We start from the raw sequence: 27,014 nt of genomic DNA, 5'->3' as shown, positions 1-27,014 counted from the left end.
CTATGGGGTCTGTCTTCAGGAAGTATAGCTTCTAGTGTGGGCGGGTGCCTGCAGATGGAGCGGGGTGGGGTGGGGTGGCACTGGAGAGGAAATGCTTTGAACTAAGAAAGAGAGACTGTGTCCCCTCACCTCATGACCTCCTTTTCCCTCTCATCCTCTAACGTGAGCCAGAGCTTCTGTCATCTGAGGAAGCTGCCCAGAAGCCCTGGCTTACACAGAAAAAGGGACCAGAGTCCGAATCCGGGCCCTGCGGCCTGCCCGCCCGCCTTTTCTCCACTTCTAGCACCGTGGGACACCTACTGTCAGAGTAATAAAAACACCAAGATCTACACTAGAGAAGGCAGCTGAACGGCAGGGGAAGGAGACACAGCTCTCATCCCAGCACTTGGGAGGCTGAGGCAGGGGGATTACTATGAGTCAAGGCAGCCAGCTCAGGCTACACAGTGAACTCAAAGCCAGACTGTGTAATCTAGTGAGACCCTGTCTCCAAGCAAGGAGAGAGAAGAGGCTTGAGCTTGTGAGAGGTCAGAGAAACCCCGCATGAAGTGTGTCTGGGCCATTTGGTTCTCCTGCTCTGCTTCCCTCTGCTTCCCTCTGCTCCTCCGTGTGCAGTCCCTGCCCCTCCTGCTGGACAGCGTGAGAAAACTTGGTGCTCACGCTTCCGTGTGTTCCCCGAGGCCACTGAGGAGAGTCCCTGTGTCCCATCAGGTGAACAGCTGCTCTGTGAAGCCAGCATAGTCATGAAGTACGTCCAGGAAGACTCCTGTCTGAGTGGCGTCTACGGGAGACTGGTCTGCACTGACTTCAAGATCGCCTTCTTGGGGGACTGACGACTCCGCCTTGGACAACGGTGGGGTACGTATGAACTGCGCTTGCTGAGTGCTAGGGGAAGCGCCCCGGGATCCTGGTGCTGCCCCTGCCGCCTTTCTCCTCCCCACACAAGCAGAGGCCAGCCTCTCCCGTTAGCGGTCTGCTCTTGCCCTGCACGGGCTCACGCCACCAGGAGGACCTCCAGAAATCCCCACCTGTGCTTCAAGCTTGCTTTGGCCCTTCCGAGCTGACATCATCAACTTTTCCCCGATTGCTTCTGAATTCAGCACAGCATGAGTCACTTGTTGGACCAACCTCTCCCACCATGTCCAGTTCCTCACGGTTCCCTCTGCTAAGCGCTTTCACAGATTCGGGAACTGGGCTCTGAGGCTGTTTCTGTTTGATCCGAACCTAGTTGCAGTGTTGTTGTGAGACTTGTGACTACTTAGGAGTGAGCAGTAGAGGAGGGCCGGACAGCACGACACCCGGTGGGAACCCCACGGGCCCCGCCTGACCCCGTCTGCCAGCTGCCCTGGACCCCTTTGCTTTGCATAAAGCAGGACTGTTGCTACTCTCAGGCTGGCCCCTGCACCGCTCTCCACTGCAGGGCTTGGCTCCTAGAGCTGAGCAAAGACAGCTTTGCCAAACTCCTGCCTCTCGCAGTGCTTCTCAAAGCTGCCCAGGTAGCTTGTCTCGGCCTGTCTGCACTTGGGTGCAGGACTAACTGTTACGTCTGCACTTGAGTTGGAGTGCACAGTGAGTGGGTTTCCCTGGGGCAGCCCAGAAGTGGCACGTTCTCCCTGGATTGAATCAGCTGGAACTCAGGAGATTTTCTCACAGTACTGCAGCATCCCTTTCTTGGGAGCATGGGGAGATGTCTCTCTCAGTGTACAGTGGAGAACAGTGATTTGCTTTGCTGTGAACATCTGAGTTTATTGAAAGGAGTCACAGTTATTTCTTTTGATTTTTGTTTGTTTGTTTGTTTGTTTCTTTTTAGGAAACTCAGTTTAAGAATAAGATTGTGGGAGCAAATGATGTTCCACTTCACTGTGTGGATCAGATTTATGGAGGTGAGTGTCTCCTTCCCTTGTTACTCTGCCTGCCTCAGAATATATAGCAATAATGACGATATTCGTACGGTCTGTTTAACTGTGTTACTTAAGTTACCGTGTGTAAAGCAGCTCTGTGAATGGTAAGTGCAGCATAGAGTAGCTTACCCAGGCTTCCTTGGGTAGAAGTAAACCAAGCTGGGCTGGGATCCTCTTCTCTATCTCGTTCTTTTCTTTTCAGATTTGTGTGAGTGTGCACGTGGGGATCAGAGGGCAGCATGCAGGAGCTTCCTTCCACCTGTGGGTCCTGGGGTCAAACTCAGGTCACCAGGCTCAGTGGCAAGCCCTTTACTCACCGACTCACCTCCTTTTTTGGTGGGCGGGGGGTTGGGGGGACAGTTTTTTGTTTGTTTGTTTGCTTGTTTTAATGTAGCCCACTAGCCTCAAACTTATTGTCTTCTTGCCTCTGGCTCTGGCTCCTGAGTTGAGTCTGAGTTGTCAGGTGCAGGGCACCACACCTAGCTGGAAGCCTGTTCTTTCTCATCCTCACACCAGCCTATTCTGAGCTGGATGTTGATCAGTTAAGGTTCATTGTATGCAGGTAATGGGCATATGCTTGACACACATTAAATGCTTGTATGACAGTGTCCTTAGAAAACATAGTATCAGCCAGGCGGTGGTGGCGAACGCCTTTAATCCCAGCACTCGGGAGGCAGAGCCAGGCGGATCTCTGTGAGTTCGAGGCCAGCCTGGGCTACAGAGTGAGATCCAGGAAAGGCGCAAAGCTACACAGAGAAACCCCGTCTGGGGGGGGGGGGGGGAGAAAAGAAAACATAGTATCATGCTTAGTGAGTACGCACAAGGAAATTTTAAAGAAAAAGAAAAGAAAAACTTGAGCTGGGTGCGATGGTGCACACCTTCAATCCCAGAAGGCAGAGGTAGGTGGATCTCTGAGTTTGAAGCTAGCCTGGTCTATAAAGTGAGTTCCAGGACAGAAACCTTGTCTAAAAAAAACTTGATTGTATATTAGGATATCTTTTCTGCTGACTTAATAAGATTGCCCTTCCAAACCCCGCTCTGTTTTCTGTTGGATGTTTTCAGAAATTGTTCAGCCACCTATGGTATTCTCAACCCCAGTAGGTGCTGAGTGAGTCCAGGCTCTGGAGCAGGGGTGGAAATGTTTAGAGAGACTCTAGCTATAAATGTAGGAGTTGGCCAGCATGAAACTGTATCCCCAACACTCTCCCTTCCATCCTTTATGAGCTCAACTTTTGCAGTTTGGCAGCTTTTCCTTTTTAAGTATTTATTTATTTTTAAGTTTTATATGTATGAGTGTTTGCCTGTGTGTGTGTGTGTGTGTGTGTGTGTGTTGTGTGTGTGTGTGTGTGTACCACATGCATGCCTGTGCCTGAGGAGGCCAAAGAGGGTGTTGGGTCTCCTGGAATTGTGGTTTCATATGGTTGTGAGCCTCCCTTCATGTTTGTTCTAGAAAACAACCCTCTCTTCTGCAAGAGCAGCAAGTGCTCTTAACCACTGAGCTATCTCCCTGGACCCAAGGTTTATTAGTGGGTGTGTGCGTGTGGGAGCAGAAGTCAGAAGAGGGCATCCAGTTCCCTGGAGCTGGAGTTACAGGCAGTTGTGAACTGCCTGACATGGATGCTAGGAACTGAACTCTGGTCCTTTGGAAGGGCAGGAAGTGCTCATAGCTGTGTGTACCCTAATAAAATTTCCCTAAAGATCAGAGAGACAAAGGAACAAGCCACTGCCTCGTCTTACCTCTAGGACTCCTCAGCCTGAAAAGCTTCAGTTCCTGTCTCCTGGGCCTTATTACTTTTCCCCACCCACCCATTACTTCCTGGGATTAAAGGCTTGTGTGCTTCCCAAGCAAAGGCATGAGATCTCAAATCCTGGGATTAAAGATGTGTGTCACCATGCCTGGCTCTGTTTCTCTCCTAGACTGAGTCAATCTCATGTAGTCTAGGGTGGTTTTGAACTCACAGAGATCCAGACAGATCTCTGCCTCCCGAGTGCTAGGATTAAAGGTGTGTGTCACTACCCTCTGGCATCTGTATTTAATCTAGTGGCTTGTTCTTTTCTCTGATCTTCAACCAAAGTTTATAAGGGTACACAATATATCACCACATAGCTACTGTTTCTCAGGCCCATCAGAGCTGGGCTTTCTTCAGGCTCTGTCCATTTGAGTCTTAGGCTTATTCCTGAGGAATAAAGAATCCTGCTAGAAGCCCGAAGTGGTGGCACACACCTTTAATCCCAGCACCTTAGAGGCAGAGGCAGGTGGATCTCAGAGTTCAAGGCCAGTCTGATCTAAAAACTTAGATCCAGAACAGCCAGAATTACCCAGAGAAACCCTGTCTTGAAAACCCCAAAACAAACAAACAAACAAATAAACAAACAAACAAACAAACAAAAAACAGTCACAAAAAAACAAAAACAAAAAAGAATACTTCTGGGAGGGACTTCTGTCCTTGGAAGCTAACAGTCTACCTGTTCCTTTAGCCTTAACTTGTTGCCATGTAACATTTATTTCTACCCATGATTTCGTCATTGGTCTGTAGTGTTTGATGAGAAAAAGAAACCTCTGTTTGGACAACTGAAGAAATACCCCGAGAAGCTTGTTATCCACTGCAAAGACCTGCGGGTGCTACACTTTTGTCTGAGGTACACAAAGGAAGAGGAAGTCAAAAGGGTAACTAGCTGCATGTGTTTTTAGGTTTATTTCCTGTCAGGGTTTCCCCACTGACTGTAGGTTTTGCTTATATTGCCTGGAGGTGGAAGGGAGCCTTTCACTCTGAAGATGGAGCTGTAATCTCATTCTTGGATTAGTGTGTGGGAGATAGTTGGGACAAGCACCGTAGTGCTGGTTACCTAGAGCTACTAAAGGGGGAGGGGGAGGTGGTGAGTGAGGTCAGGGTCTGCTGGGAATGGGGAGGAAAAGACAGCTAAGGCTGGCCCTTCCTCTACAGTCTGTCTCACACACAAGTGCTAACTTCCAACTCCTGAGAATCTGTGTGTTTCCCTCTATGAAACAGCAGTTGTTCCGTGAGCCAAGTCGGGTCACTAGGTGCACCTGTAAAGATTAAGCATCATTTCCTGGTGGACACATCAAGTTGCGGTCAGGAAATGGTTGTACCAGTTTGCTGTGATTGATTATAATTTCCAAGGTTTTTCTTGCTGCGACAGGGAAGGTCTCAAACTTGCCCCTCTCATGGTGCTCACATTAGGAAGGCCCACAAAAAGCCAGTCTACTTATACTGTGTTATGTGCAATGAATTATGTACTCTATGTATGGGTAGAGCCTTAATTTTCTTTGAGATAGTATGGTAGTTCAGTTAGAATAGTAAGTGTGATTGTAGTATCTCTTTGGAGCAGGCAGAGAAAGCTGTAGATAGAGAAAATTCCCTGGGAAACAAAACATTTCCTTTTGAACAGTTATTTTGGTCATTTATCAAAACATACTTTTGATTAGCACAATAGATAGAGAGCACAGTGATGGATTTCCTTTTTTTCCTTTTGAGACAAGGTCTTGTGTAGCCCAGGCTGGCCTTGAACACTCCCTGAAGCCAGGAATGACCCTGAAGCTTTGCTCCTCCTCCCTCTACCTCCTGAGTGCTGGGACTATAAGCATGTGCTACTAGGGCTTTGTGCATGCTAGGCAAGCACACTACTAACTGAGCTACATGCCTGGCCCCATTCCTCCATTGTCTAGAGGAGCCACAAGTGAGTCAGCTAAGTGTACTGCTTATTCTCTGTTATCAATTGTGAGTCTTGGGCATGTTGGATATTTGGACCTGACCTCATAGGGCAGTTGAGATGTTTAACTCTTGGTTTTGGGGAAATTAGACTGTGTTTTAATTTTCCCTAGAAATTCAGAGCTCTTAGAAAGCATGACAAAATAGTATTCTGTTGCTCTGGCACTATTCCAAGAGCCTACTCATAGATCCAAGTTCAGCAAGGGTTGTGTTGTCCCCAGAGCCCATTAGTGTGATAGAGAACAGAATTGGTGCCTGCTTTTCTTAGCGTTGATCTATGAGAAGCATGACAGTTTCCATTGGTCCTTTCTTCTCTAGATTGTCAGTGGCATAATCCATCACACCCAAGCTCCTAAACTGCTGAAAAGACTGTTTCTGTTTTCCTATGCAGCTGCTGTGCACAGCACAGGTAAGTCTCTTCGGAGTTATTGTTGCTGAATAGTCAGGATCCTTCCTATTCACTTTTGGTTTTGTCTGTCAAACTCAGGAGCTTCCTGCCTTGGTCTCCTGAATGCTGGGATTCCCAGCAAGTGTCCCCAGCCCCAGAAGGTTCCTTTCTCTTCTCCCCTGTAGTCAGGAAGGGAAACCCCATCTTAGTGAGTTTGTATCACTATGACCAAATACATGCCAGAAAAGGGAAGACAGGTTATTTTTGGTTCACCGTTTAAGAGTTTCACTCCATGGTGGCTTAGCCCATGTGCTTGTGGAACAGCTTGAAGGCTGTTCACCTCCTGGTGAGGGACAGGAAATAGAAAAAGAAGAAGGAAACAGAAACCAGACATAACTTTGGCAGACACACTGCAGGGACCTGCTTCCTCCAGGAATGCCTAATCTCTCAAGGTATCTGCATCCTCCCTGTCTTAGTTAGGTTACCTATGATGAAACACCATGACCAAAAGCAAGCAGGGGAGGAAAGAGTTTATTTTACTACACTTCCAAATCGTAGTCCATCACTGAAGGAAGTCAGGACAGGAACTCAAACAGGCCAGGAACCTGAAGACAGGAGCTGATGCAGAGTCCATGGAAGAGAGCTTTTTACTGGCTTGCTTCCTGTGCCTTGCTCAGCCTGCTCTCTTATAGGACCCAGGACCACCAGCCCAGGGATGGCACCACCCACCATGGGCTGGACCTGCCCTCATCAATCACTAATTAAGAAAATGTCCTCCAGCCTGATCTTAGGGAGGCATTTTATCAATTGAGGTTCCCTCTTTTCAGATGAATGTAGCTTGTGTCAAGTTGACATAAAACCAACCAGGACACTCCCTGAATGACAACATGCATTTGGTTGCAAGCATCTAATACATGATTCATTCAGGAGTTCTCTTCTTTTCTTGGGATCTTTGCTTAACTGACCTTTTAGGTCTGTTTGCTTTCACGTTGCAATGAATTGTTTGTGTGGTTACTTATGAAAAGTCAAGTCAGGGGATAGAGAGATGGCGTGGTGGGTAAAAATGTCTGCTGTGCAGACATGAAGAGTTTCAATTCCTGGCATCCATGTAAAAGGTGCAGCGGTGCATGTCTGGAGCCCCAGGACTGCTGGCAGAAACAGATTGTGGGAGCTTTCTGGCCAGCCAGTCCAGCCAAAAGAGCGAGGTCTAGGTTCAGGAGGGGCACTACCTCAACAATAAGTTGGAGAGCAGTAGAGAAAGATATACCTAGTGTCAACCTCTGGTGCCCACATGTGTTTGCAAGTGTACACACACAAGTGGACTTTAATTTTTTTTAAAGATTTATTTATTATGTACACAGAAGAGGGTGCCAGATCTCATTACAGATGGTTGTGAGCCACCATGTGGGTGCTGGAAATTGAACTCCGGACCTCCAGAAGAATAGTTGGTGTTCTTAACCTCTGAGCCATCTCTCCATCCCGGACTTTAATTTTTATGAATTAAGAAAAGGTAAAATCAATGTTATACTGGAAAGGTAAAACTATTGGAAAAACAAAATTGAGACAAAATTTAAAATAACTCTATTTGTCTTTGGGTTCTTTTTTCTACATAAATGTACTTGAGTTTATTTAAGATTCTAGAGGATACTATATATTTAAAGTTGGAAATAAAGAGAGAATAATATATAGCTGTTTGGTGGACACAAGGCATTTGTTCATAAGAAAAGCACTCGGTGGTGGCACACACCTTTAATCCCAGCACTCGGGAGGCAGAGGCAGGCGGATCTCTGTGAGTTCAAGGCCAGCCTGGGCTACAGAGTGAGTTCCAGGAAATGCACAAAGCTACACAGAGAAACCCTGTCTTGAAAAATCAAAAAAAAAAAAAAAAAAAAAAAAAAAAAAAAAAAAGAAGGAGGAGGAGGAGAAGGAGGAGAAAATATTTGGGGTTGGGGATTTAGCTCAGTGGTAGAGCACTTGCCTAGCAAGCGCAAGGCCCTGGGTTCGGTCCTCAGCTCTGGGGGGAAAAACAAAAAACCCAAAAGCACTCTAGTAGTCTGGCTTGATAAAAGAAAACATGCCAGGCTTACCAGTGCACACAGAGTGACACCCTGTGTGTATGTGTGTGTGTGTGGGGGGGGGGGCGATGGGAGGAATGAATGTTATTTACAGTTCTGAGTGTTTGCCAGTTTGTTGAGAAGAAGGCCGAGATGCTCATCAGGTAAAGGCCCTGTGACCTGAGTTGAGTCACAGGATCCACATGGCAGGAGGAGAAAACCTTCTGAGTTCTCTGAGCTCTGCTGTGGCTCCACATTCATGTGCACACACATACAGCGCACATGAGTAAAGTGTCATTTACAACAAGCAGACAGTGTCCAGCACGGACGTGCTTTCCGTGTTTGTCTTCTTCCTGCACTGCTCTCCCCTTAGTGTGTGTGCTCTCCCCCTTCCTCTCCACATGGAGTGCATGCTTAGTGACCCTGCTCCATGTCAGAGATGTCTGGTTGGCTTGTTTAAGAGCGCAGATGTAGAAAGCTTTTGGACGTCGACAACCACCCATTTTATATACATCTATTGAGTGCTTGCTGTGGGCCCGGCTCTAATATTCGGCACATGTAAGTTTGCTGTTTTTATGTCTTCTTGATGAGTTGTTCCCTTTATCACTGTGTAGTGGCCTTCCTTATCTGTTCCCACTGTGGTTTCTAGTGTACTTTCTCAGATCACAGGAGGTTACCCCAGCTTGCTTTGGACTTCTGTTTGTTGTTAGATTGACTTCCATCCTTTCATTTTCAGTCTGGGCCAGCGAATGTCTCCTGGAGGTAGTAGGTGGTTGGATCTGTTATTTTTCATTATTTTTAATTATACAGTTCTTTGTGGGTGTTGCCTGAGGAGAGCAGGGGTGACAGGTCTCTCTGGAGCTGGAGTTAGAGGTGTTTGTGAGCCATCCGACATGGGTGATAGAGCCAAATGTGGGTCCTTTTGGAGAACAGTACTTGCTCTTGATCACTAAGCCACCTCTGCAGTCCCTGGAGCTGGGCTTTCAGTATAGTCAGCCAGTCTGCTGCTCTTTTTCTTTTGGTTGAGTGGATTACTGTTTGGTTTGTCTTTTTTGCTGTAAGTATTAGGGGTTTGCTAGCTTAGTGTGTTGGATGGGATGGCTTCCTTTCTAGTCCTTTGTTCATGTATTTACTGTTAGGAAATTTATTCTTTTCTGTACTCTTATGATTTTGACTTTGTGCTGACTGTGCGGTCATGAACTGCCTTAGTTTGTTCTTGTCTTGAAATATCCTCATTTCTCTGTCGTTTCTAAAAGATAGCTTTGCTGTTTGTAGCTATTTAGGTTGGTAATTATTTACTTTCAGGACTTGAAGTATATTATTGTTCCATGTTTTCCAGGATTTTAGGGTTGCTGATGTTAATTTGATTGCTGGCCTTTGTAGGTGAATTGGCCTTTTCCCTTTAGAGTTTTTAATAATGTTTTATTCTGTGTCTTTGTGTATAAATTTTTGAGACCCGGTCTGGCCTGGAACTCACTGTGTAGCCCAAGGCAGCCTCAGACTAATGGATAATCCTGTTTTAAACCTATCAGATGTTGAGACTATCTGGTTGGGATTTTTTGTTTGTTTGTTTGTTTTTTCTGTTTTTGTTGGTTATTGTGTGGATTTTGTGTGTGGGGTGTTCTGTATGTACATGTTCATGTAGGTTTGTGTATTACATACATGTCCCTGCCAGGGGTTATTATTGGGTATCTTCCACAGTTCATCTCCACTTTATTTTTTGAGACAGTGTTTCTCACTGAACCTAGAGCTTATTGGCTGAACCAACTGGCTAATGAGCTTCAAGAATCCACCTGTCTTTGTAGTAGCCTGCTTTCCGTCAGTGCTGGGGTTACAGATGTTTGCTGCTGTGCCTAGATTTTTGTTGTTATTGTTGTTGTTTTTTGTTATTTGAGATAGGACTCTATATGTAGTCATTGCTGTTTGTGGAGACCAGGCTGACCTCAAACTCACGAAGATCTCCCTGCCTCTGCTGGGACTAAAGGCAGGGGCCACTACACCCAGCCCAGCTTGTAAGTAGGTTCAGGAGATCTGAGCTCAGGCCCTCACGCTGGTCTGCCAAGTGCTTTACCCACTGAGCCAGCTCCCTATCTTCTGCTTGTTCATTTCTGACATCTGGACTATAATATGCTGTAGAGAAGGTCTTCCTTGGTGATGTCTATTTAGGCTTCTAAATGCCTCCTGTGTTCGTGTTTTCTCATTTTGAAAACAGCAGTGTTAATGCCTCTCCTGTGAAGATTAGTAAGCATTAAATTCATGACATATAGGATGCAGTCATTAAATGAGAGCTAGTGGAGAGTGAAAGTGCCTGTTATCTGGGGGTGGTGCACACACCTGTACCCAGTACTGGGAGGCAAAGCAGGTGGATCTCTGTGAGTTCAGTGCCGCCTGATTTAGGTACCAGGTTGCAGGCCAGCAAGGCCTACATACAGAGACCTTGTTCAAAAGAAGCAAAGGAAAGGTACCTATCACTCATGGTGGGCTATGCATGGAATTATAGTTCACATTAGTATTACCAAGGCAGACAGGAAATTTGTCCCTCTAGTTCATCTTTGTTACAGACAGCTCTTTATATTGTAGCCATAATGTTGTAACAGTATGGTAGGCATTAAACATGGCTTTTTTGTTGATTACTACAGTTTATATAAACATCTGTTAGGCTCATACTTGAAAAATAATCATCTCTATTTTTAGAAACTCTGCCTCTTTTTGTTCTGGAGTGGTTTTTTTTGTTGGTTTAGCGGCCTCACCTGAATCTACTGATATTTTAACTACCATCTGTGCCCTGTGGTCCCGTAGTTAGCATCCTGTCAGTCAGACCTGCATGCTCTGACTTATGGTCCCACCAGCACCATCTAGGCCGTGGCCGCCAAATGTAGGTTTTAACTAAGTCTCTGTTGTTCTATTTACCAGTAAAGACTCAGGAGTCAAATGTTGGCGTGAAAACCTGCTAGATAAGAGAAGTTGAGAAGCAACCAGCTGACCTTCCTTTTTGGCTGGAGACCAGCAAGAGAACATCTTTCCTGGTCCCAAACCAAAAAGATACTCTGTCCCTCCCTACTCCTTCCTGTGTGTCTCTGTCTGTATTCCTGGCTCCTCCATCCTCTCTATGCTTAATTCCTGTCAACTAGTTGCTGGCTCCACCCCCCAATCCAAAGTTAATTTTATTAACACAGTCTTGGAGTTTCACAGTGCAATCAAATATTTCATAATAATTCTGATTCCGGCCTGAGTGCTGATGTACAGCTTTGGCAGTGTTGACTAACTATATATAAGCAAATTTTGGTTTATATTTGAAAAAATTACACTTCAGTTTTATGAGTTAGATTTCTTCCATAGATCCTGGTTAAAAAAAAAAAACAATGTTAAAAACAGGTTCTTAGCCGGGCGGTGGTGGCGCAAGCCTTTAATCCCAGCACTCGGGAGGCAGAGCCAGGCGGATCTCTGTGAGTTCGAGGCCAGCCTGGGCTACCAAGTGAGTCCCAGGAAAGGCGCAAAGCTACACAGAGAAACCCCATCTCGAAAAACAAAACAAACAAACAAAAAAACCAAAACAAAACAGGTTCTTGCTATATCCCTGGCTGGCCTAGAACTCACTATGTACAACAGGCCGGCCTCAAACTCAGAGATACAGCCTATCATCTCTGTCCCCATGAGTGTTGAGATTAAAGGTGTGCACCAGTGATCCAGATGGTTTTGTTCTGGTTCTTGCTGGGACAGTTTCTGGGCTTGCCAACACATGGTCAATATGCTAAGCCCTTACCTTTCAGACCTTCTCTGATCTTCCTTCTAACCTTCACTGGGGGATAGTATAGGCTTGTAAAGGTTATAATTTGTTTTTATTTTTTGAGACAGGTTTCTCTGTGTAGCTCTGGCTGTCTTGGAACTCACTCTGTAGACCAGGCTGGCCTTGAACCTGCCTCTGCCTCCCAAGTGCTGGGATTAAAGATATCACCACCATCGCCTAGTTTTTGAGTATGGGTTTTGTTAATGTGACTGGGATCCTTCTGTCTCTGCCTCCTCAGTGCTGGGAATGTGAGCACCTGCATGGACTAAACTTAAATCTTCATGCTTGAAAGGCAAACACATTATCTACTGACCTTTGTTCCTCAGCCTAGGATTTTCAGGCTGGCAACATACATATGGTATCTGCACGTGTGTGTTTGTTGTTTGAGGCAGGGTTCCAGTATGTAGCTCAGGCTGCCCTTAAACTCAAGATCCCACTTTAGCCATCTAAATGTTGACATTGTAGGCATGATACTGTTCCTGTCTTATGGATCTTTTTAGATGTATTTATTTTTATGTGTATGATTGCTTGCTTGCATGAATGCATGTACCACATGTGTGCTTGTTATCTGTTGTGACCAGAGGAGGACATTGGATCTCCTGAGACTGGAGCTAGAGGCAGTTAGGAGCTGCTGTGTAGGTGTTAGAAATTGAACCCCGGTAGTCTGGAGGAATAGCCAGTGCTCTTAACCATGGAACAGATTTTCTAGCTCACTTATACTCCCCCTCCCCCAGACAGAGTTTCTCTGTGTGGTCCTGGCTGTCTTGGAACCTGCTTTTAAACCAGGCTGGCCTCAGACTCAGAGATCCACCTGTCTCTGTCTCCATCTCCCAAGTGCTGGATTAAAGGCATGAACCACCACTGCCTGATTATACAATATTTTTAATGTGTCTGTGCTTTGACTGTGGCCTGAGGTCAGGTGTGGAATTTTCCACTTGGGAGATCACATTGGCAGTCAAGACATTTCAGATTTTCTTTTTTCTTTTTAGATTAGGAATATTCAACTTATGTAAACATTTACTGTTGTCATTGTTCTAACTACTGTTACTGTAATTTTGTTTCATTTAACAGAAGCAGGTGGGGTTGTTTTAGCAAGCACTTATTTTCTAGGAAGTTTGGGTTTTTCGATGTGCTTGTCACTTCCAGCAATCAGTGATGGCCTGGAGAAAGGCCACAGCCGTTTCTGCTGAGCTTTGGACAGCACTTCTGGACATTTTGTTCTAACAGTGCTGATTTTGTAGCCAAAGTTCCTGTCACCATGATGCAGGCCTTGGCTATTGGCCACTTCCTCCACTGTGACTCTCTGATCTGTTGATGGCTTTCAGTGACTGAGTGCCATCCTGGACAGGCCGCTCTGAGCAGCACATCACCCACTGAGGAAAGATTTACATTCTGGAATCAGACATGCTATTCTAATCAGTGTGCCATGCTATACACATGTGGTAGGGCTAAAAATACTTCATTTCTTAGCTTTGGTGCCAAGCCCATCTTTCAGTGCTTCACAGAATTTTTGTTTTATATAAATTATGTCATGGGCAGATGACTGAAAATAGAACTAGAAATTGCTTTTGCAAGGAATGGAACAAGAAGAACCTCTTGGGGCTGGAGGGATGGCTTGGTAGCTAAGACTACATGCTGCTTTCCCGAGGACCCAGTTCAGTCCTTAGCACCCATATTGGGTGGCTCACAGCCACCTGTAACTCCAGCTACAGGGGCTCCAGCACCATTTTCCAGACTCCACAGTTTCCCACACACTCTGGGCCTACAGAAACAGATACACGTAAAACAATGAAAACTGAGCTTTAGAAACAGAACTCCTTTCCTACACTATAGAGAGACAGCATGGCCCACTGTGAGGACTCAGCAGCTAAACGTGCTTGCCTCCAGACCGGAGAACTGAGTTTAATTCCCAGCACCCACACGGTGAGAGGAGAGCTGACTCCTTCATGTTGTCCTCAGACCAACATGCACGCTGTGACAGGCATGCCGTGCTCCCTTCCCCACACAAAATAGTAAATGTAGTGAAAATTTCCGTAAACTTCCCGTTACAGTTTTTGGATTAATGACAGAAAAACGGAGAAAAGTAGAACAATTAAACTGTGAATTTATTCTTCTTAGATAAAAACACTCAGTATAATAAATCGGGTTCAGAGCTTATGTGTCCACATGAACAAAATACCAGTGTCATGCAAAGACTTGACTGTGTGCTAATTTTTTTTTCTTAGCCACTGATCCCAAGGACCATACTGTAATGTTTGACACACCTAAAGACTGGTGTTGGGAGCTGGAGCGGACCAAGGGTAGTGTGAAGTACAAAACAGTGAATGTGAATGAAGGCTACAGAATCTGTGACAGGTAAGCTCTCTGTGTTGACTCTTACCATTAGTTATGTGCATATGTGTCTACGGGTGCCCTTGGAGGCCAGAAGATGGCCTCAGATCATATATTAGGGTTCTCTGAAGGAGCATTGGGATACACACAGACACACACACACACACATACACACACACACACACACACACACACACACACACACACACACACATACGATTTATTAGAGTGGCTCACAGGGTGTGGTTTGGGTAGTCCAGCCATGGCGGCCTCACTCTGGAGAAGTTGAGAATCCAGACAAGGCTGGCTGTCTCAGCGGTCCCAGTCCAGCACTGAAGGACTGGAGAACTCCTGGAGAGCTGCTCATCTTCAGTCTGTGCTGAACCCTGGAAGAAGTTACTTCTGATACCAGCAAAGGAATACCACAGCAATAGATAGAACGATCTTGTCAGCAAAAGTGAGGGCAAGCAGGCCAAAAAAAAGAGCAATTTTCTTTTTCCTTGTCCTTTGTCCAAACTTCCACTAGAAGGGGCGCCCACATTTAATGTGCCTTTTTATTTCAAATGTGATCAAGAAGTTTCCTCACAGGAGTACCCAGAAGCTTGTGTTTTAGTTGGTTTCAGATATAGTCAAGTTAACAACCAAGATGAGCCATCACAGATCCCACGGAGCTGGAGTTACAGGAGTCTGTGACCTGTTGGTAAACTGGGTGCTGTGAACTGGACTCTGGTTCTTGGGAAGAATAGCACACAGATAGTGGCCCACACTTTTAATCCCAGTACTTGGGAGGCAGAATGAGGCGGATCTCTGTGAGTTTGCGGCCAGCCTGGACTACATAGCGAGTTACATGACAACCAGGGCTATGTAAAGAGACCCTGTCTCAAAACAAACCAAACTAACCCCTGAGCCATCTCTCTAGCCCCCCACACTGTGTTTGAATGTGTTGACATTGTGTGATTATCATCACAGTAAGTTCTGGAACGATTCCATCATCTAGTAAAGAAACCCCAAATTAACATTTACCCTCATTTCTCCTCATTTCTCCTCCCTGTGCCAATTCCTAAGCAAATCATACATTTGCCTGTTTGGACACTTTTTATAAATAAAACATAGGATAGGTGGTCTTTAATGACTGCCTTGTGTTTGTCTGTTTGTTTGTTTTGAGACAGAGTCTTTCTGTGGCACCTAGGTGGGTCTCAAACTCACTGATTAACCCAAATTAGCCTCAAATCTAAGATCTTCCTGCTTCAGTCTCCTGAGTATCCAGCACAGATGTGCACTAACACCTCTGGCTTTTTCTTTTTAATGCCAAATGATATTCCATGGTATGGACATACCATATTTTATTTATCCATTCATTTGCCATAAACATTTAAAGTTTTTATGAGGATATGTTTTTTATTTCTCTTCAGTATGTAATCTAATACAGTGCCGAAACGAGGGATTGACTCTGTGTTTAGCTGTTTAAGAATGACCAGACTAGCTGCCCCAGATGTGCTGTTTGGCTCTGCCATCGAGTGGGTAAAGCTTCCTTGTTTCAACCCTAGCTTTTCCTTTTATTGTTTGTTAGTGATGTGGGAGACAGCCACCTCAGCCTTGTGCGTGCCTGGGAGCGCGGGCCACTGAGCCGCACCTCCACTCTTCCCAACACTGAAAAGTGGGGTTAGGAGCCGGGCGGTGGTGGCGTACGCCTTTAATCCCAGCACTTGGGAGGCAGAAGCAGGCTGATCTCAGTGCGTTTGAGGGTAGCCTGGTCTACAGAGCTAGTTCCAGGGCTGTTACACAGAGAAACCTTGTCTCAAAAAAAGAAAGGAAGGAGGGAGGGAGGGAAGGAGGGAGGGAGGGAGAGAGAGAGAAAGAGAGAAAGGAAGGAAGGAAGGAAGAGAAAAGAAAGAAAGAAAGAAAGAAAGAAAGAAAGAAAGAAAGAAAGAAAGAAAGAAGTGGAGTTGGGAAGATGGCTTAGTTGGCAAAGTGCTTCCCACACAAGGATGAGGACCTCAGTTTGATCCCCAGAACCCGTGTAAAGAAATGTATGTGCCTGTAACCCCAATGCTGGGCAGGTGAAGGCAGGATGGATGGACCCTGGGGCTTGCTGGCCATCCATTCTAGCCAGTTGGTGAGCTCCAGGTTCAGTGATGGATCCTATCTGAAAAAAAAGATGGCTTAGCAGATAAAACTACTTGACACATGATCCTGAGCTCGATTCTCAGAGCCTATGGTAGAAGTAGAGAACTGACTTCTGAAAATTGCCTCCTGACTCCACGTGTACCATGGCATGGGTACACTCGCATTCACACTAGACACACAGTAATACACAGAAAAAATTCACGGTAGAGAGCTATTGAGAAAGACACTGGATGAGATAGGGCACTCGCCCGTCATGTGTGAGGCCCTGGGTTCAATAACCAGCATAGAAACGAAACGGCGGAGAAACAGATCAGGCAGAAGAAGCCTGGAAGAGCTGGAGGTGGTGGAGAAGAGGGTGATCAGGAAGGTCCCGGGAGGAAGTGGCCTTTGGTCCAAGCCGAGAGAAGGGGAGGTAGAGAAGCCTGGTAGGCAGGAGCAGCCAGGGGCCCAGGGCTAGGGAGGAGCATGCCAGGGAAAGGGAGGAGAGGTTGAGGAGAGGGACTGGTTGGATGCTTCCAGAAGAATTTATCCTTTTTGAATCCGAGAACAATGAGGGGGAGTTTGAGCAGAGGCAGGGAGTGATCTGGCCTACATTTTTAAAGGATGACTCTGTGGATCTGTTTTTAGAAACTCGACTCTTATCATTTGGGAACATAGCTTCCTAGCACACTGCTGACAGCCGCGTAAAATACTGTGGGTTTATAGCGCTTTTTATATCCGGGTGTCTCAGATGACCCCCTCCCCCAGTCGATCTGGGTAAGAATGAGAAACGGCGTTGTCAGAACTGGCTGCTCAGGTGCCACAGCCCATTGCTCCCCTTTTCAATTCACTGCTAAAATCCTTCCTTCATTCCACCTCCTTGTGGAGAGACAAGAGGCTGTTTAACCCCGTGGGGGTGTGCTTCCCAGAGGGACCCTGGAGCTAATGCTGACACAGCAAGACGTAGCTCTGCCCCGGGCATATCCTTCCCAGACTACACTGTGCCTGAGTGGGTCGCCCAGCTTCCCAGGCTGGAGATGCCCCGAGAGAGGCCTTGACTCTGAACTCATCCCACTGCCCAAGTGACCCATTTTCAGAGAGGGCGGACTAGTCTCATAGTCTCAACAGACTGCCTGGGGTCCACCCGAGTTATGTGGGACAGGTGAGAACACCCTCCACCCTGTGCCTGGTGTGCTGTGCCCTGGTGTGCTGCTCTTCCGCACTGCTCAGGAACAGGGGCTGGAGAGATGGCTCAGTGGTTAAGGGCACTGGCTGCCCTTCCCGAGGACCTGGGTTCAATTCCCAGCACCCACATGACAGCTCATGACTGTAATTCGACACCTATGGCAAAACACCAATGCACATAAAAATAGATGGATAACGCACATAAAGATAGATAAATAGGTAGATAGATAGATAGATAGATAGATAGATAGACAGACAGACAGACAAACTTAACCAGAGAGCCAACATTGTAGAATATTGGGGAAGACATGCAAATGTTTTAGAATGGGGGGGGTGTGGTGGGGGGTGGAGGGGCACATCTGCGTTATAGAACTCCTCAAATGATGTTAGAGTGGTGGCCTGTGGGGAAGTTACTGTCCAGTCAGTGCTTCCCACAGTTGGGGCTCTCAATCACCCCCAGAGCTTGTTGGCCTGACTGCGGGTGCTGACTGAGCAGGTGGGGCAGGACTGATCTGCATCCCTCCTGAGCTCAGGTGCTGCCGCAGCCCACCCTGATCGCAGGGCATTCCAGGACAGCAGCTTTCAGCCCACTGCATTCCCGGAGAGCTTTAAGCTTCTGCTCTGTAAGCATGGGGTCAAGCCTGGATTTTGATAATTTTCTAATCCTTCCCTGTGCTTTTAATGGACATCTGGAGTTTAAAAGACATTGATCTGTTATAATGTTTGTACTTTAGTGATTATCCCTAAAGAAAGATTAGCTTACTGGCCACCCACTCAGGCAGGTACATAAAATATAAGTATTTAGAACTTCAGAAGTCAAGGTCGTCAGACTTTCACTGACTTGAGGGCCTTAGCTAGGACCAGTGTTTCACAGACCTGGGTATACATCACAATCTCATAGGATCTTTGTCCTTTTCAAATTGTTTGTAAGGGGCTGGAGAGATGACTTGGGAGTTAAGAGCACTTCCTGCTCTTCTAGAGGGACCCCAATTTAGTGACCTGTGCCTGTGTATCTGACTGCTAACAAGTGCCTATCACTCTAGCCCCAGGGAATCGAACCCCCTCCTCTTCTGGCCACCAGCACCCAGATGAGACAGGCACACGCACAAGTGAATCTTTCAAATGAGCCGTAAGGTTGATTATACAAATTCTGAAGCATTATAAGAAAACAGTGTATGTCAAACTTCCTTTTATCCATTACCCAGGTGTAACAATGACTAATTCATAGCTAATCCTGTCTTCTCTATGCCCCCACCTACTTGTCTCCCTTTTGGATTGCTTGGAAATGAATTTCAAAGCTCATTTATGTTTAGTATATATTGCAAAGAACAAACGACTGAGTTTTTTTTTAATAAACACAGCATGAAACCATTATCATGCTTTTCAAATTCACACTACTTTTTTGTTGGTTTTTGTTTTTTGAGACAGGGTCTTCCTTTGAAGCACTTGCCTGGAACTTGCTATAAGGATCAGGCTGACCTCAAACTCAGAAATCCGCCTACCTCTGCCTCTCAAATTCTGGGATTAAAGGAATGTGTCATACCTAGCCTCACACTATTTCTTTGACATCTAGTTAGTATTTAAAATTTCCTCATGACTTGGTTTGGCTTGGGGGTAGAGAGAAGTTGTTTTGTTTTGTGTGTATATCTGTTTTGAGACAGGGTTTCACCATGTATCCCAGGCTGGCCACCCAGCAGATAAGATTATAGGCATGTGCCACCAGTTCTTGACTCATTTTTGAAAAATTTCTCTTTCATCCTTTGTTTTGTTTTGTTTTGTTTTTTTTTGAGACAGGGCTTCTCTGTATAGCCTTGGCTGTCCTAGAATTCACTCTGTAGACCTGACTGGCCTGGAACTCAATGTCAACCTCTGCCTCTGCCTCTGCCTCCTGAGTGCTGGGGTTAAAGGCGTGTACCATCACTGCCCAGCTCTCTTTCATCTTTTTAATCTTACTGCTAATAAAGAGTCAGACTAGCATTTTGCCATATCTTAATGGGTTTCTTAAGTTACTTTATGTGTGGATTCTCAAACCCTCATCTTTTTCTTGAAGAAATCAAGCTGTTTGTTAATTGTTTTCCATAGTGTGGAGTTCAATGACCACACCCCCTGGTGATGTTTAGTATGTTGGTCTACCTCCTGTGGATTGATTGATGGAGCAATCATTGTGTTTTGTTTGATCGCCTTGCTTTAAAGAGCCATCTTTCCATGGGGCTAGGGAGATAGCCAGTAGATAAGACTACTTTCTGCTCTTGCAGAGGACTGGAGTTTGGTTCCCAGCACCCACGTGGTGGCTTACAATGGTCAGTACCTCCAGTTCCAAAGAGTCCAACACCCACTTCTGGCTTTTGAGGTCACTTGCATGGACATGGTTCACAGACATATGCTCAGGCACACACATATAAACATAAAAAGTTCCTTTTTCTGAAATGTATCTTTTCCATGACTTGATGGTGTCAGATTGAGGTCAGGCCTGCAGTGTGTCTGCAGACACCGTCTGGTTGCTTCCATTGCAGCTTAGCTGCACAGGCGCCTTCTAAGGTCTCAGGTGCTGTATTTCCAACTCTTTGAGGGAGATGTTTGCAGCTCCATCGGGAGGGGTCTGTTGATGGAGGAGCCATTGTGCCCATGTGTTTCTGATCCCTCTGAAGAAATCTAGCTTCCCCATGTCCTACAGTTGACAATAATCCTACTGCATACCTGATCGTGGTGTTGGAGTCAGTGAATCATCCATTTGAGGGACTAGAGCAATGTCTGACATGGAGCACTCCTCAGACGTTTCTTGTTGTTGTTTTGAGAGAGTATTTCTGTGTAGTTCTGTCTGTCTTGGAACCCACTACATAGACCAGGCTGGCCTTAAACTCACTGAGATCTGGTCTCCCAAGTACTGGAATTAAAGTCGTGTGTCACCATACCCATCTCAGAATACGTGATAAAGTGGACTGCAGTCATCATGGCTACTGATTTTCATATTAGTTTAATTATGAGCACCACAGGTGTTTATGTTGTTACTGTTGGAAGAGATTTTGGCCTTCATATACTTTTAGATATCACATTTTCTAATCTCTGCCTCTTTCAGTGCTGAAGGTCAAACCAAGGGCCTTGTGCATGCTAGGCAAGGGCTCTGTTGCAGAGCTGGACCCACATCCCTCATCTCCTTCATTTTGTAGAAGAAGACACAAGACCCAGAAACGCAGAACAATTTACCTTCCTTGTCAGCAGAGGCAGGGCTGTGCAGAGCCATAGGCAGAGCTAGGGTTCGAATCCGGATTCCTAATCTGTTTGGTCCGAGTCCTTGTCACCAACCCAGGGGTGGCAGTTCATCTCTGGGTTCTTAATGGGGAAGTATGGTTCCTTTTGTAGCTCGGTGTTACGTCCTTGAATTCCCTGATGTCAGCTTTCATATTTTGTGAATTAAGTGTCGAACTGAAAGCTGATAAGTCTTTTCCTGTCCCATCAACAGCTCCCAAATAACAACACTGAGACTTCTTTATTAGTTATGAAAGCTTGTTTTTAAACTAGCTCTTATGACTTATTAGCCCGTTTCTATTAATCTTTGTTCTGTCACATACTGCCCATCTTGCTTCTTCCTTGTCCTCTGGCATCTCTCATTCACCTAAATAATCTCCTATCTTCTCTGTCTACTCAGCAGTCCCGCCTGTACCTCCTGCCTAGCTATTGGCCATCAGCTTTCTATTACACCAACCACAGCAAATACATCTTCACACAGTATACAAATATCCCACAACATTTCCCTTTTTGTCTAAATAAAAAGGAAAGGTTTTTGTTGTTGTTTGTTTTTTTGAGACAAGGTTTTTCTGTGTAACAGTCCTGACTGTCCTGGAACTGGCTCTGTAGACCAGGCTGGCCTCGAACTCACAGAGATCCGCCTGCCTCTGCCTCCCGAGTGCTGGGATTAAAGACGTTGTGCCACCACCACCCAGCTTAAGAAGGAGAGGTCTTGACTTTAACATAGTAAAACTATATACGGTAAGAATTACAGTAGGAATTACATTCACAGTGTCCAGTCCATTTGTATTTGGCAAATTCAGAGAAACTACTCTATTATCTAACCTTAGTTATAATAGTCCAAAGTTTTATACCTAAATCACTCTTTATCATAACTTGTATTACCATTCTGAAAGTATCTTTTTAGATCTGAAACATCTTTTTAGATAAGCAACTTAAGCTTTTTGTTTCTCAACCATATAAATTTCACATCTCTTATGTGAAGATATATTGCTGTGATTGATGTAATAAAAAGCCGAACAGCCAATAGCTAGGCAGGAGGTATAGGCAGGATTTCTGAGGAGAAAAAGAAAGAGGAGGAGGAATCTAAGCATGCAGGAGAAGCCAGGAGATATGGAGAGGAAACAGGTTGTACAGGATGGAAGAGCGGTAACCCCATGTGATAGAACATTGATTAATATCAGTGGATTAATTTAGGTTATAAGAGCTAAAGGCTGAGCTTTTGTAATTAACAAAAAGTCTCTGTGTCATTATTTGGGAACTGGCTGGTGGGACAGAAAAAGACTTGGTTACAGTTGATGCCACCTCTTTCTTCTAGGTTGCCAGCGTACTTTGTTGTCCCCACTCCCCTTCTTGAAGAGGATGTGAAGCGTTTTCAGGGCCATGGCATACCAGTAAGTGCATCGGGGACCCTGGCGAGGGGACATGAGCAGCTCTCGTCATCCTAGCAGTGGTCCTTGTGAAGCCCTCGGCTCTGGTGCTCCAGAGTCTGTCCTTGTGAAGCCCTCGGCTCTGGTGCTCCAGAGTCTGTCTGTGGTCTAAGAGCAGTCTGAACTGCCACAGGGACTCCCGAGAGCAGTCTCCTGAACATGAGGCTCACCGGGACAAGTCTAAAGTTGTCACAAAGGCTCTTAGAGTTTTAGCAGAGACATGGAAAAGCTTCATGAGGAGAATAGGCCCGCCTGCTTTCACATTTAAACCTGATTTGGACCTGAGCTGACACTACACATAGTGGAATTTAATTTATTTTGGCCAGCTCTGTCTGTTATCTTGATAAGGGCACGTTGAGTTTTTTTTTGTTGTTGTTGTTGTTTGTTTGTTTGTTTTTTTTCTAGAGACAACATGCAGCGCACCTAGATTTTCACAGAATAGGATAGGAGCCATATTTAGCATGTCTTTGATCAGATAAAGCAAGACTAGATGACACCCCTATTTCTAATTGTTGGCTGGGAGTTACCTACCGTGTGGGACTTTAGTAAGAAATGAGAATTGCAAGGCAGTACTGTGCAGTACACAGGCTGGTTTGCCAGAAGCATCTTGAATGTGAGCCAACGTGGTGAAGCTCCACCACACACCCAGAGCCCGTGGAGGATGGGTAGGTAATAAGTATGGCCCTTGCACAGAGGCAAAGTCCCTCTGCCTGGCCTAGGAGGGCAGCTCTTCACCGGCCTATAACACTGCTGGCTGAATTTCTTCAGAGAAAGCCAGAAATACAGATTTCTATGTGAGTTTTTCTGACCCCCAACTAGACGTAGCTAAGTCGGAGAGTTTCAAAACGTGTGTCTTTGGGGTAGAGCTGGATCACATTCCACCAGTTTTCAGCCTTCAGTTGAGAGCTACAGTTCACACACTTACCTTTACGCTCTTAAAATTAGTGAGTCTATAAAAGGTATTGTTTATGTGGGTTGTGTAGTATTAGAAATTCCAGTTGAGGCTGGGCAGTGATGGCTCACGCCTTTAATCCCAGCACTCAGGAGGCAGAGGCAGGCGGATCTCTGTGAGTTTAAGGCCAACCTGGTCTACAAAGTAAGTTTCTGGACAGCCAGGACTACACAGAGAAACACTGTCTCAAAAAACCAAAACAGAAAAAAGAAAAAGAAAAGAAAAAAGAAAGAAATTCCAGTTGAAACTGGATATGATAGCTCATCCCTGTAATCCCTACACTCAGTAGGCTGAGGCAGGAGGCTTGCTGTGAGTTTGAGGGCAGCATAGGCTCTAGAGTAAGACCCTGTTAAATTTCTTTTCTTTCTTTCTTTCTTTCTTTCTTTCTTTCTTTCTTTCTTTCTTTCTTTCTTTCTTTCTTTCTTTCTTTCTCTCTCTCTCTCTCTCTCTCTCTCTCTCTCTCTCTCTCTCTCTCTCTCTCTCTTCTTTCTCTCTCTTTCTTTCTTTTTTTTTGGTTTTTTGAGACAGGGTTTCTCTGTGTAGCTTTGCGCCTTTCCTGGAACTCACTTGGTAGTCCAGGCTGGCCTCGAACTCACAGAGATCCGCCTGGCTCTGCCTCCCGAGTGCTGGGATTAAAGGCGTGTGCCACCACCGCCCGGCTAAATTTTTTTTCCAAACTGAATTTTAACGAAAAATTTAAGTAGCGTATGTTAGCATAAGTTACATACTTTTCTGGAAAATAACCATCCAAAATAGTAAAATGGAACAGCACTATTTAGCATTTTGGAAATAGAAGCCAGCTGGATTCTTTTATTTTGTCTGTTGTGGTATGCTGGGGATCAGTTAAAGAACACAGAGAAACTCTGGCTTCAGGCATGTGTATTTGGAAAGGAAGGCAGAGTTAGTAGCTAGACTGAGAATACCGTTATTTGACAGTGCACCAGAACATGGTCTGTGACGGTTCCACAAAGGTCAGCGACAGTAAGGAATTTGAAAACACAAGGAACTGTTACTGAAGTCCCCCAGTCTCTCTTATACTTTGAGTAGGATTTAGAGAATGTTTTCGTCCTGTCACACATTTGGAATTATACTTCTAAATACTGACCCATCAATACCATCCTCTTACAAGAATAGTAAAAATAGGAAGCCGTTCTAGTAACGTCAGGTTTTCCACAGTTCTAATTTTTTGCTCTGAAGCTTAATTTTTTGTCATTGGCAACATTTTATAAATTTCTTTCTGTGAAATGTTAAACTCACTTTATTTACTTTTTTAATTATTTTAGAATTTTAATTTTTTTGAGATTTCATACAAGAGCACTGTATTTACATCATTTCCCTCTTCCCTCTCTCCTCTTCCCATGTTCTTCTCTACTCCTCATTCATGACCTCTTTAATGATTGTTGTTACATATGTGTATGCATATATGTGTATACACACACACACACACACACTCACATTTGTATGTACATGTGTTGATGGCTAAGCCCTTGGAATTAGATAAACCGTGAGGGATCATCCTTGGAGAAGACTGATTCCCCTTTCTCAGTGCCATTGATGCCCACAGCTCCTCATCTAGGCCCATCTACGTCGGCCTGCCAGCTGGTACTCTCACTGTGCGGGTCTTTTTCACTCAACTAACCGTACTGTTGAGGTTTCAGGGTGCATCCATTCCCAGCAGGTGTCCTGATCCTCTAGTTCAAAACTTTCCCCTTTGTCAATGTATCGGTTAGGGTTGGGCACCCCGGGGTTCTTCCACTTGTTTTCTGCATTTGACCAGCTGTGGATCTGCTCTAGTCATCGTCTGCTGTGAGAAGAGGCTTCTCTGATGAGGGTGAGAGTTACACTTACCTGTGGACGTCGGGCTGGGCATTGAGAGTACAAGTCCGTTAGACAGCTGCTGGCCACCCCCCAGTCAGAGTGCCACAGCTGCATCAGCGTCTTCTACTCAGGTGTGGTCTGTGGGCATCACAGCCACGGCAGCTGGCCTAGCTCCTTCCAGTATTATAAGAGCTGGTCCTCCAAAGTCTACGCACAATTTTTGGGGAGGCAGTCAACTCAGGAGGACAGACACTTTATGATGTATCACAGCTAAGATTATAAAATCGACCATTTAGAAGATTGTGTTATTAGTGGGTGGGATCGAGGACTTATGTGTGGAGCTTAGAGGACAGCTTGGTGGGGTTGATGTTCTCTTTCCACCTGCTCGTGATCCGGGGATTAAACTCTGGTCATCAGGCCCTTTACCCACGGAGCCATCAGTTGGCCCTAAAACTAGTCATTTTCACCTTCTGTCCAAGGCCATTCTCGGGGAACTGGACTGTTTCCTACTAGTGGTAACTTACTAACAAGCTGTGTTAACAAGTGCTTGTGCCTGGACTGGTGCTGAACCACACAGGTTCCCTGACCACGGCTGCTGTGCCCCAGTGCGCATAGCACCACAGTGGACATGGTTATGGTCTGGCAGGCCACCCACAAGGGTGGGTCTCAGGACAGTGGGTAGTGCACTCGGAAAGCACCTTGCTTGAGAGGAATACAGTGAGGGTTCCTAGCTCCAGCCCTCCATGGAGAGACATAGAAAAGAGGGTGTGGTGTGGCGTGGTCCGTGGGAAGAACAAAAGGATTGACTACACTTGTGGAGATAGGCTTCAGGCTTCTTCTCCATCCCTACCACATGGGAAATTAAGATACAGCATGTTCTTGCCAGGCCTTGGGGCTGGGACATAGAAAGCGTTCTCCTAAGAAACGGGTGAAGAGCCAGCAACATGGTTAGGAGCTTTAGAAAGGCGTGTTCCTGAGTCTTCCGCTATGTTCCAAACTCTTCAGTGGGGTATGCACGGACAGCAGTAAGAGCACACAGGATGAAACTGACATGTCTACATCACAGGACACAGAGCAGTCTCCTCTCCTCCCCTCTCTGCCTGATCCTCTCTTGCCTTTGCTTGGTGCTGGGCTCAAATCCCGGGCCTCGCCATGCTGCCGTGCTGGGCGGGTGCTCTGTCCCTGAACTACTAGCCCCTCTTCTGCTTATCCCTGTCTAACTCCTCGTTGGTCACCTGTATCACTTGTGAGGTCATTCTGATCCTTGCCACCTGGCTAAGTTGCTTGTATTGATTTACTCTGAAATAAAGGGTGATAGTTGTTCCTTTGTGCCTCAGATGAGATGAGACAGTCTGGTTAAAGGTTATTATCACATATGTCCCAACAGCTGTATGTCCCCTAAGACCTGCCATTTTTGCCCCATCTAAGTAGTTAAAATGATTAGGAGCATTTCATCTCTTGAATACTGTCATCCAGTCATGACTAAGAGTGTCCCCCATCTACATCAAGTGAGCTGACCAGCTAGTGGGCGTGGCTGCTTAAGTATTCAAAATATTACTCTCTACCTTTGGCAGCAGGCACAGAAGTCTGTGGTAGTTCATCCGTGGTTCTTCCTGTCGTACTGGAGGATGGAGTAAGAAACAAAGGGCACCTCAGTTTTCCCCAGTGTCTGAACACGGCTGCCTCCTGTGAATTACAAGTGTGCCTGCCTACAAAGGGAGTTGCTCTTTAGGGGCAGATGCTGGAGTAGTCCTCGACCCTCATTCTAGCTGACATCACTTCCCATGTCCAGGGCGACAGTCCTCTGTCCTGAACTCATGATCCCCGTTCACAAGTCTCCTGGATGCTCTATGCTGATGCATTGGAGGCCTAGGCACCCAGTGTACCCAGTGTTAACTCCACTGCCTTCCCTGAACCCAGCACAGTTCTTTCTGTTCTCTCGAGTGCAGAGCAGCTCTGGATTGATCTGCAGGCCTTTAGCTCCTGCCCAGGCAACTGCTCGCTTATCCAAGGCATAGTTTGTTCATGGCAGTTAAGGCTGAAGTGGTGTTCAGTAAGAGGAAAAATGGCATTTCATTCATTCATTCA

General features: G+C 45.8%; 1 protein-coding gene across 1 annotated transcript in view; it reads left to right on the top strand.

Annotated features, from left to right (window-relative positions):
* The window catches only part of Mtmr12 (myotubularin related protein 12), a 74,789-nt gene that overhangs the window by 30,744 nt on the left and 17,031 nt on the right, over positions 1-27,014 (top strand). The window contains 6 exon segments of the mRNA XM_028884413.2: positions 709-855; positions 1,808-1,880; positions 4,436-4,538; positions 5,948-6,038; positions 14,084-14,213; positions 22,045-22,120. Of these exon segments, the coding sequence (XP_028740246.1) occupies positions 14,110-14,213; positions 22,045-22,120 (180 nt within the window). The 5' untranslated portion in view covers positions 709-855; positions 1,808-1,880; positions 4,436-4,538; positions 5,948-6,038; positions 14,084-14,109.

Source organism: Peromyscus leucopus, chromosome 11 (genome assembly GCF_004664715.2).
Source record: "Peromyscus leucopus breed LL Stock chromosome 11, UCI_PerLeu_2.1, whole genome shotgun sequence".
Lineage (NCBI taxonomy): Eukaryota > Metazoa > Chordata > Mammalia > Rodentia > Cricetidae > Peromyscus > Peromyscus leucopus.
The sequence above is the reverse complement of the archived record's forward strand: the minus strand, read 5'-3'. Positions and strand labels throughout refer to the sequence as shown.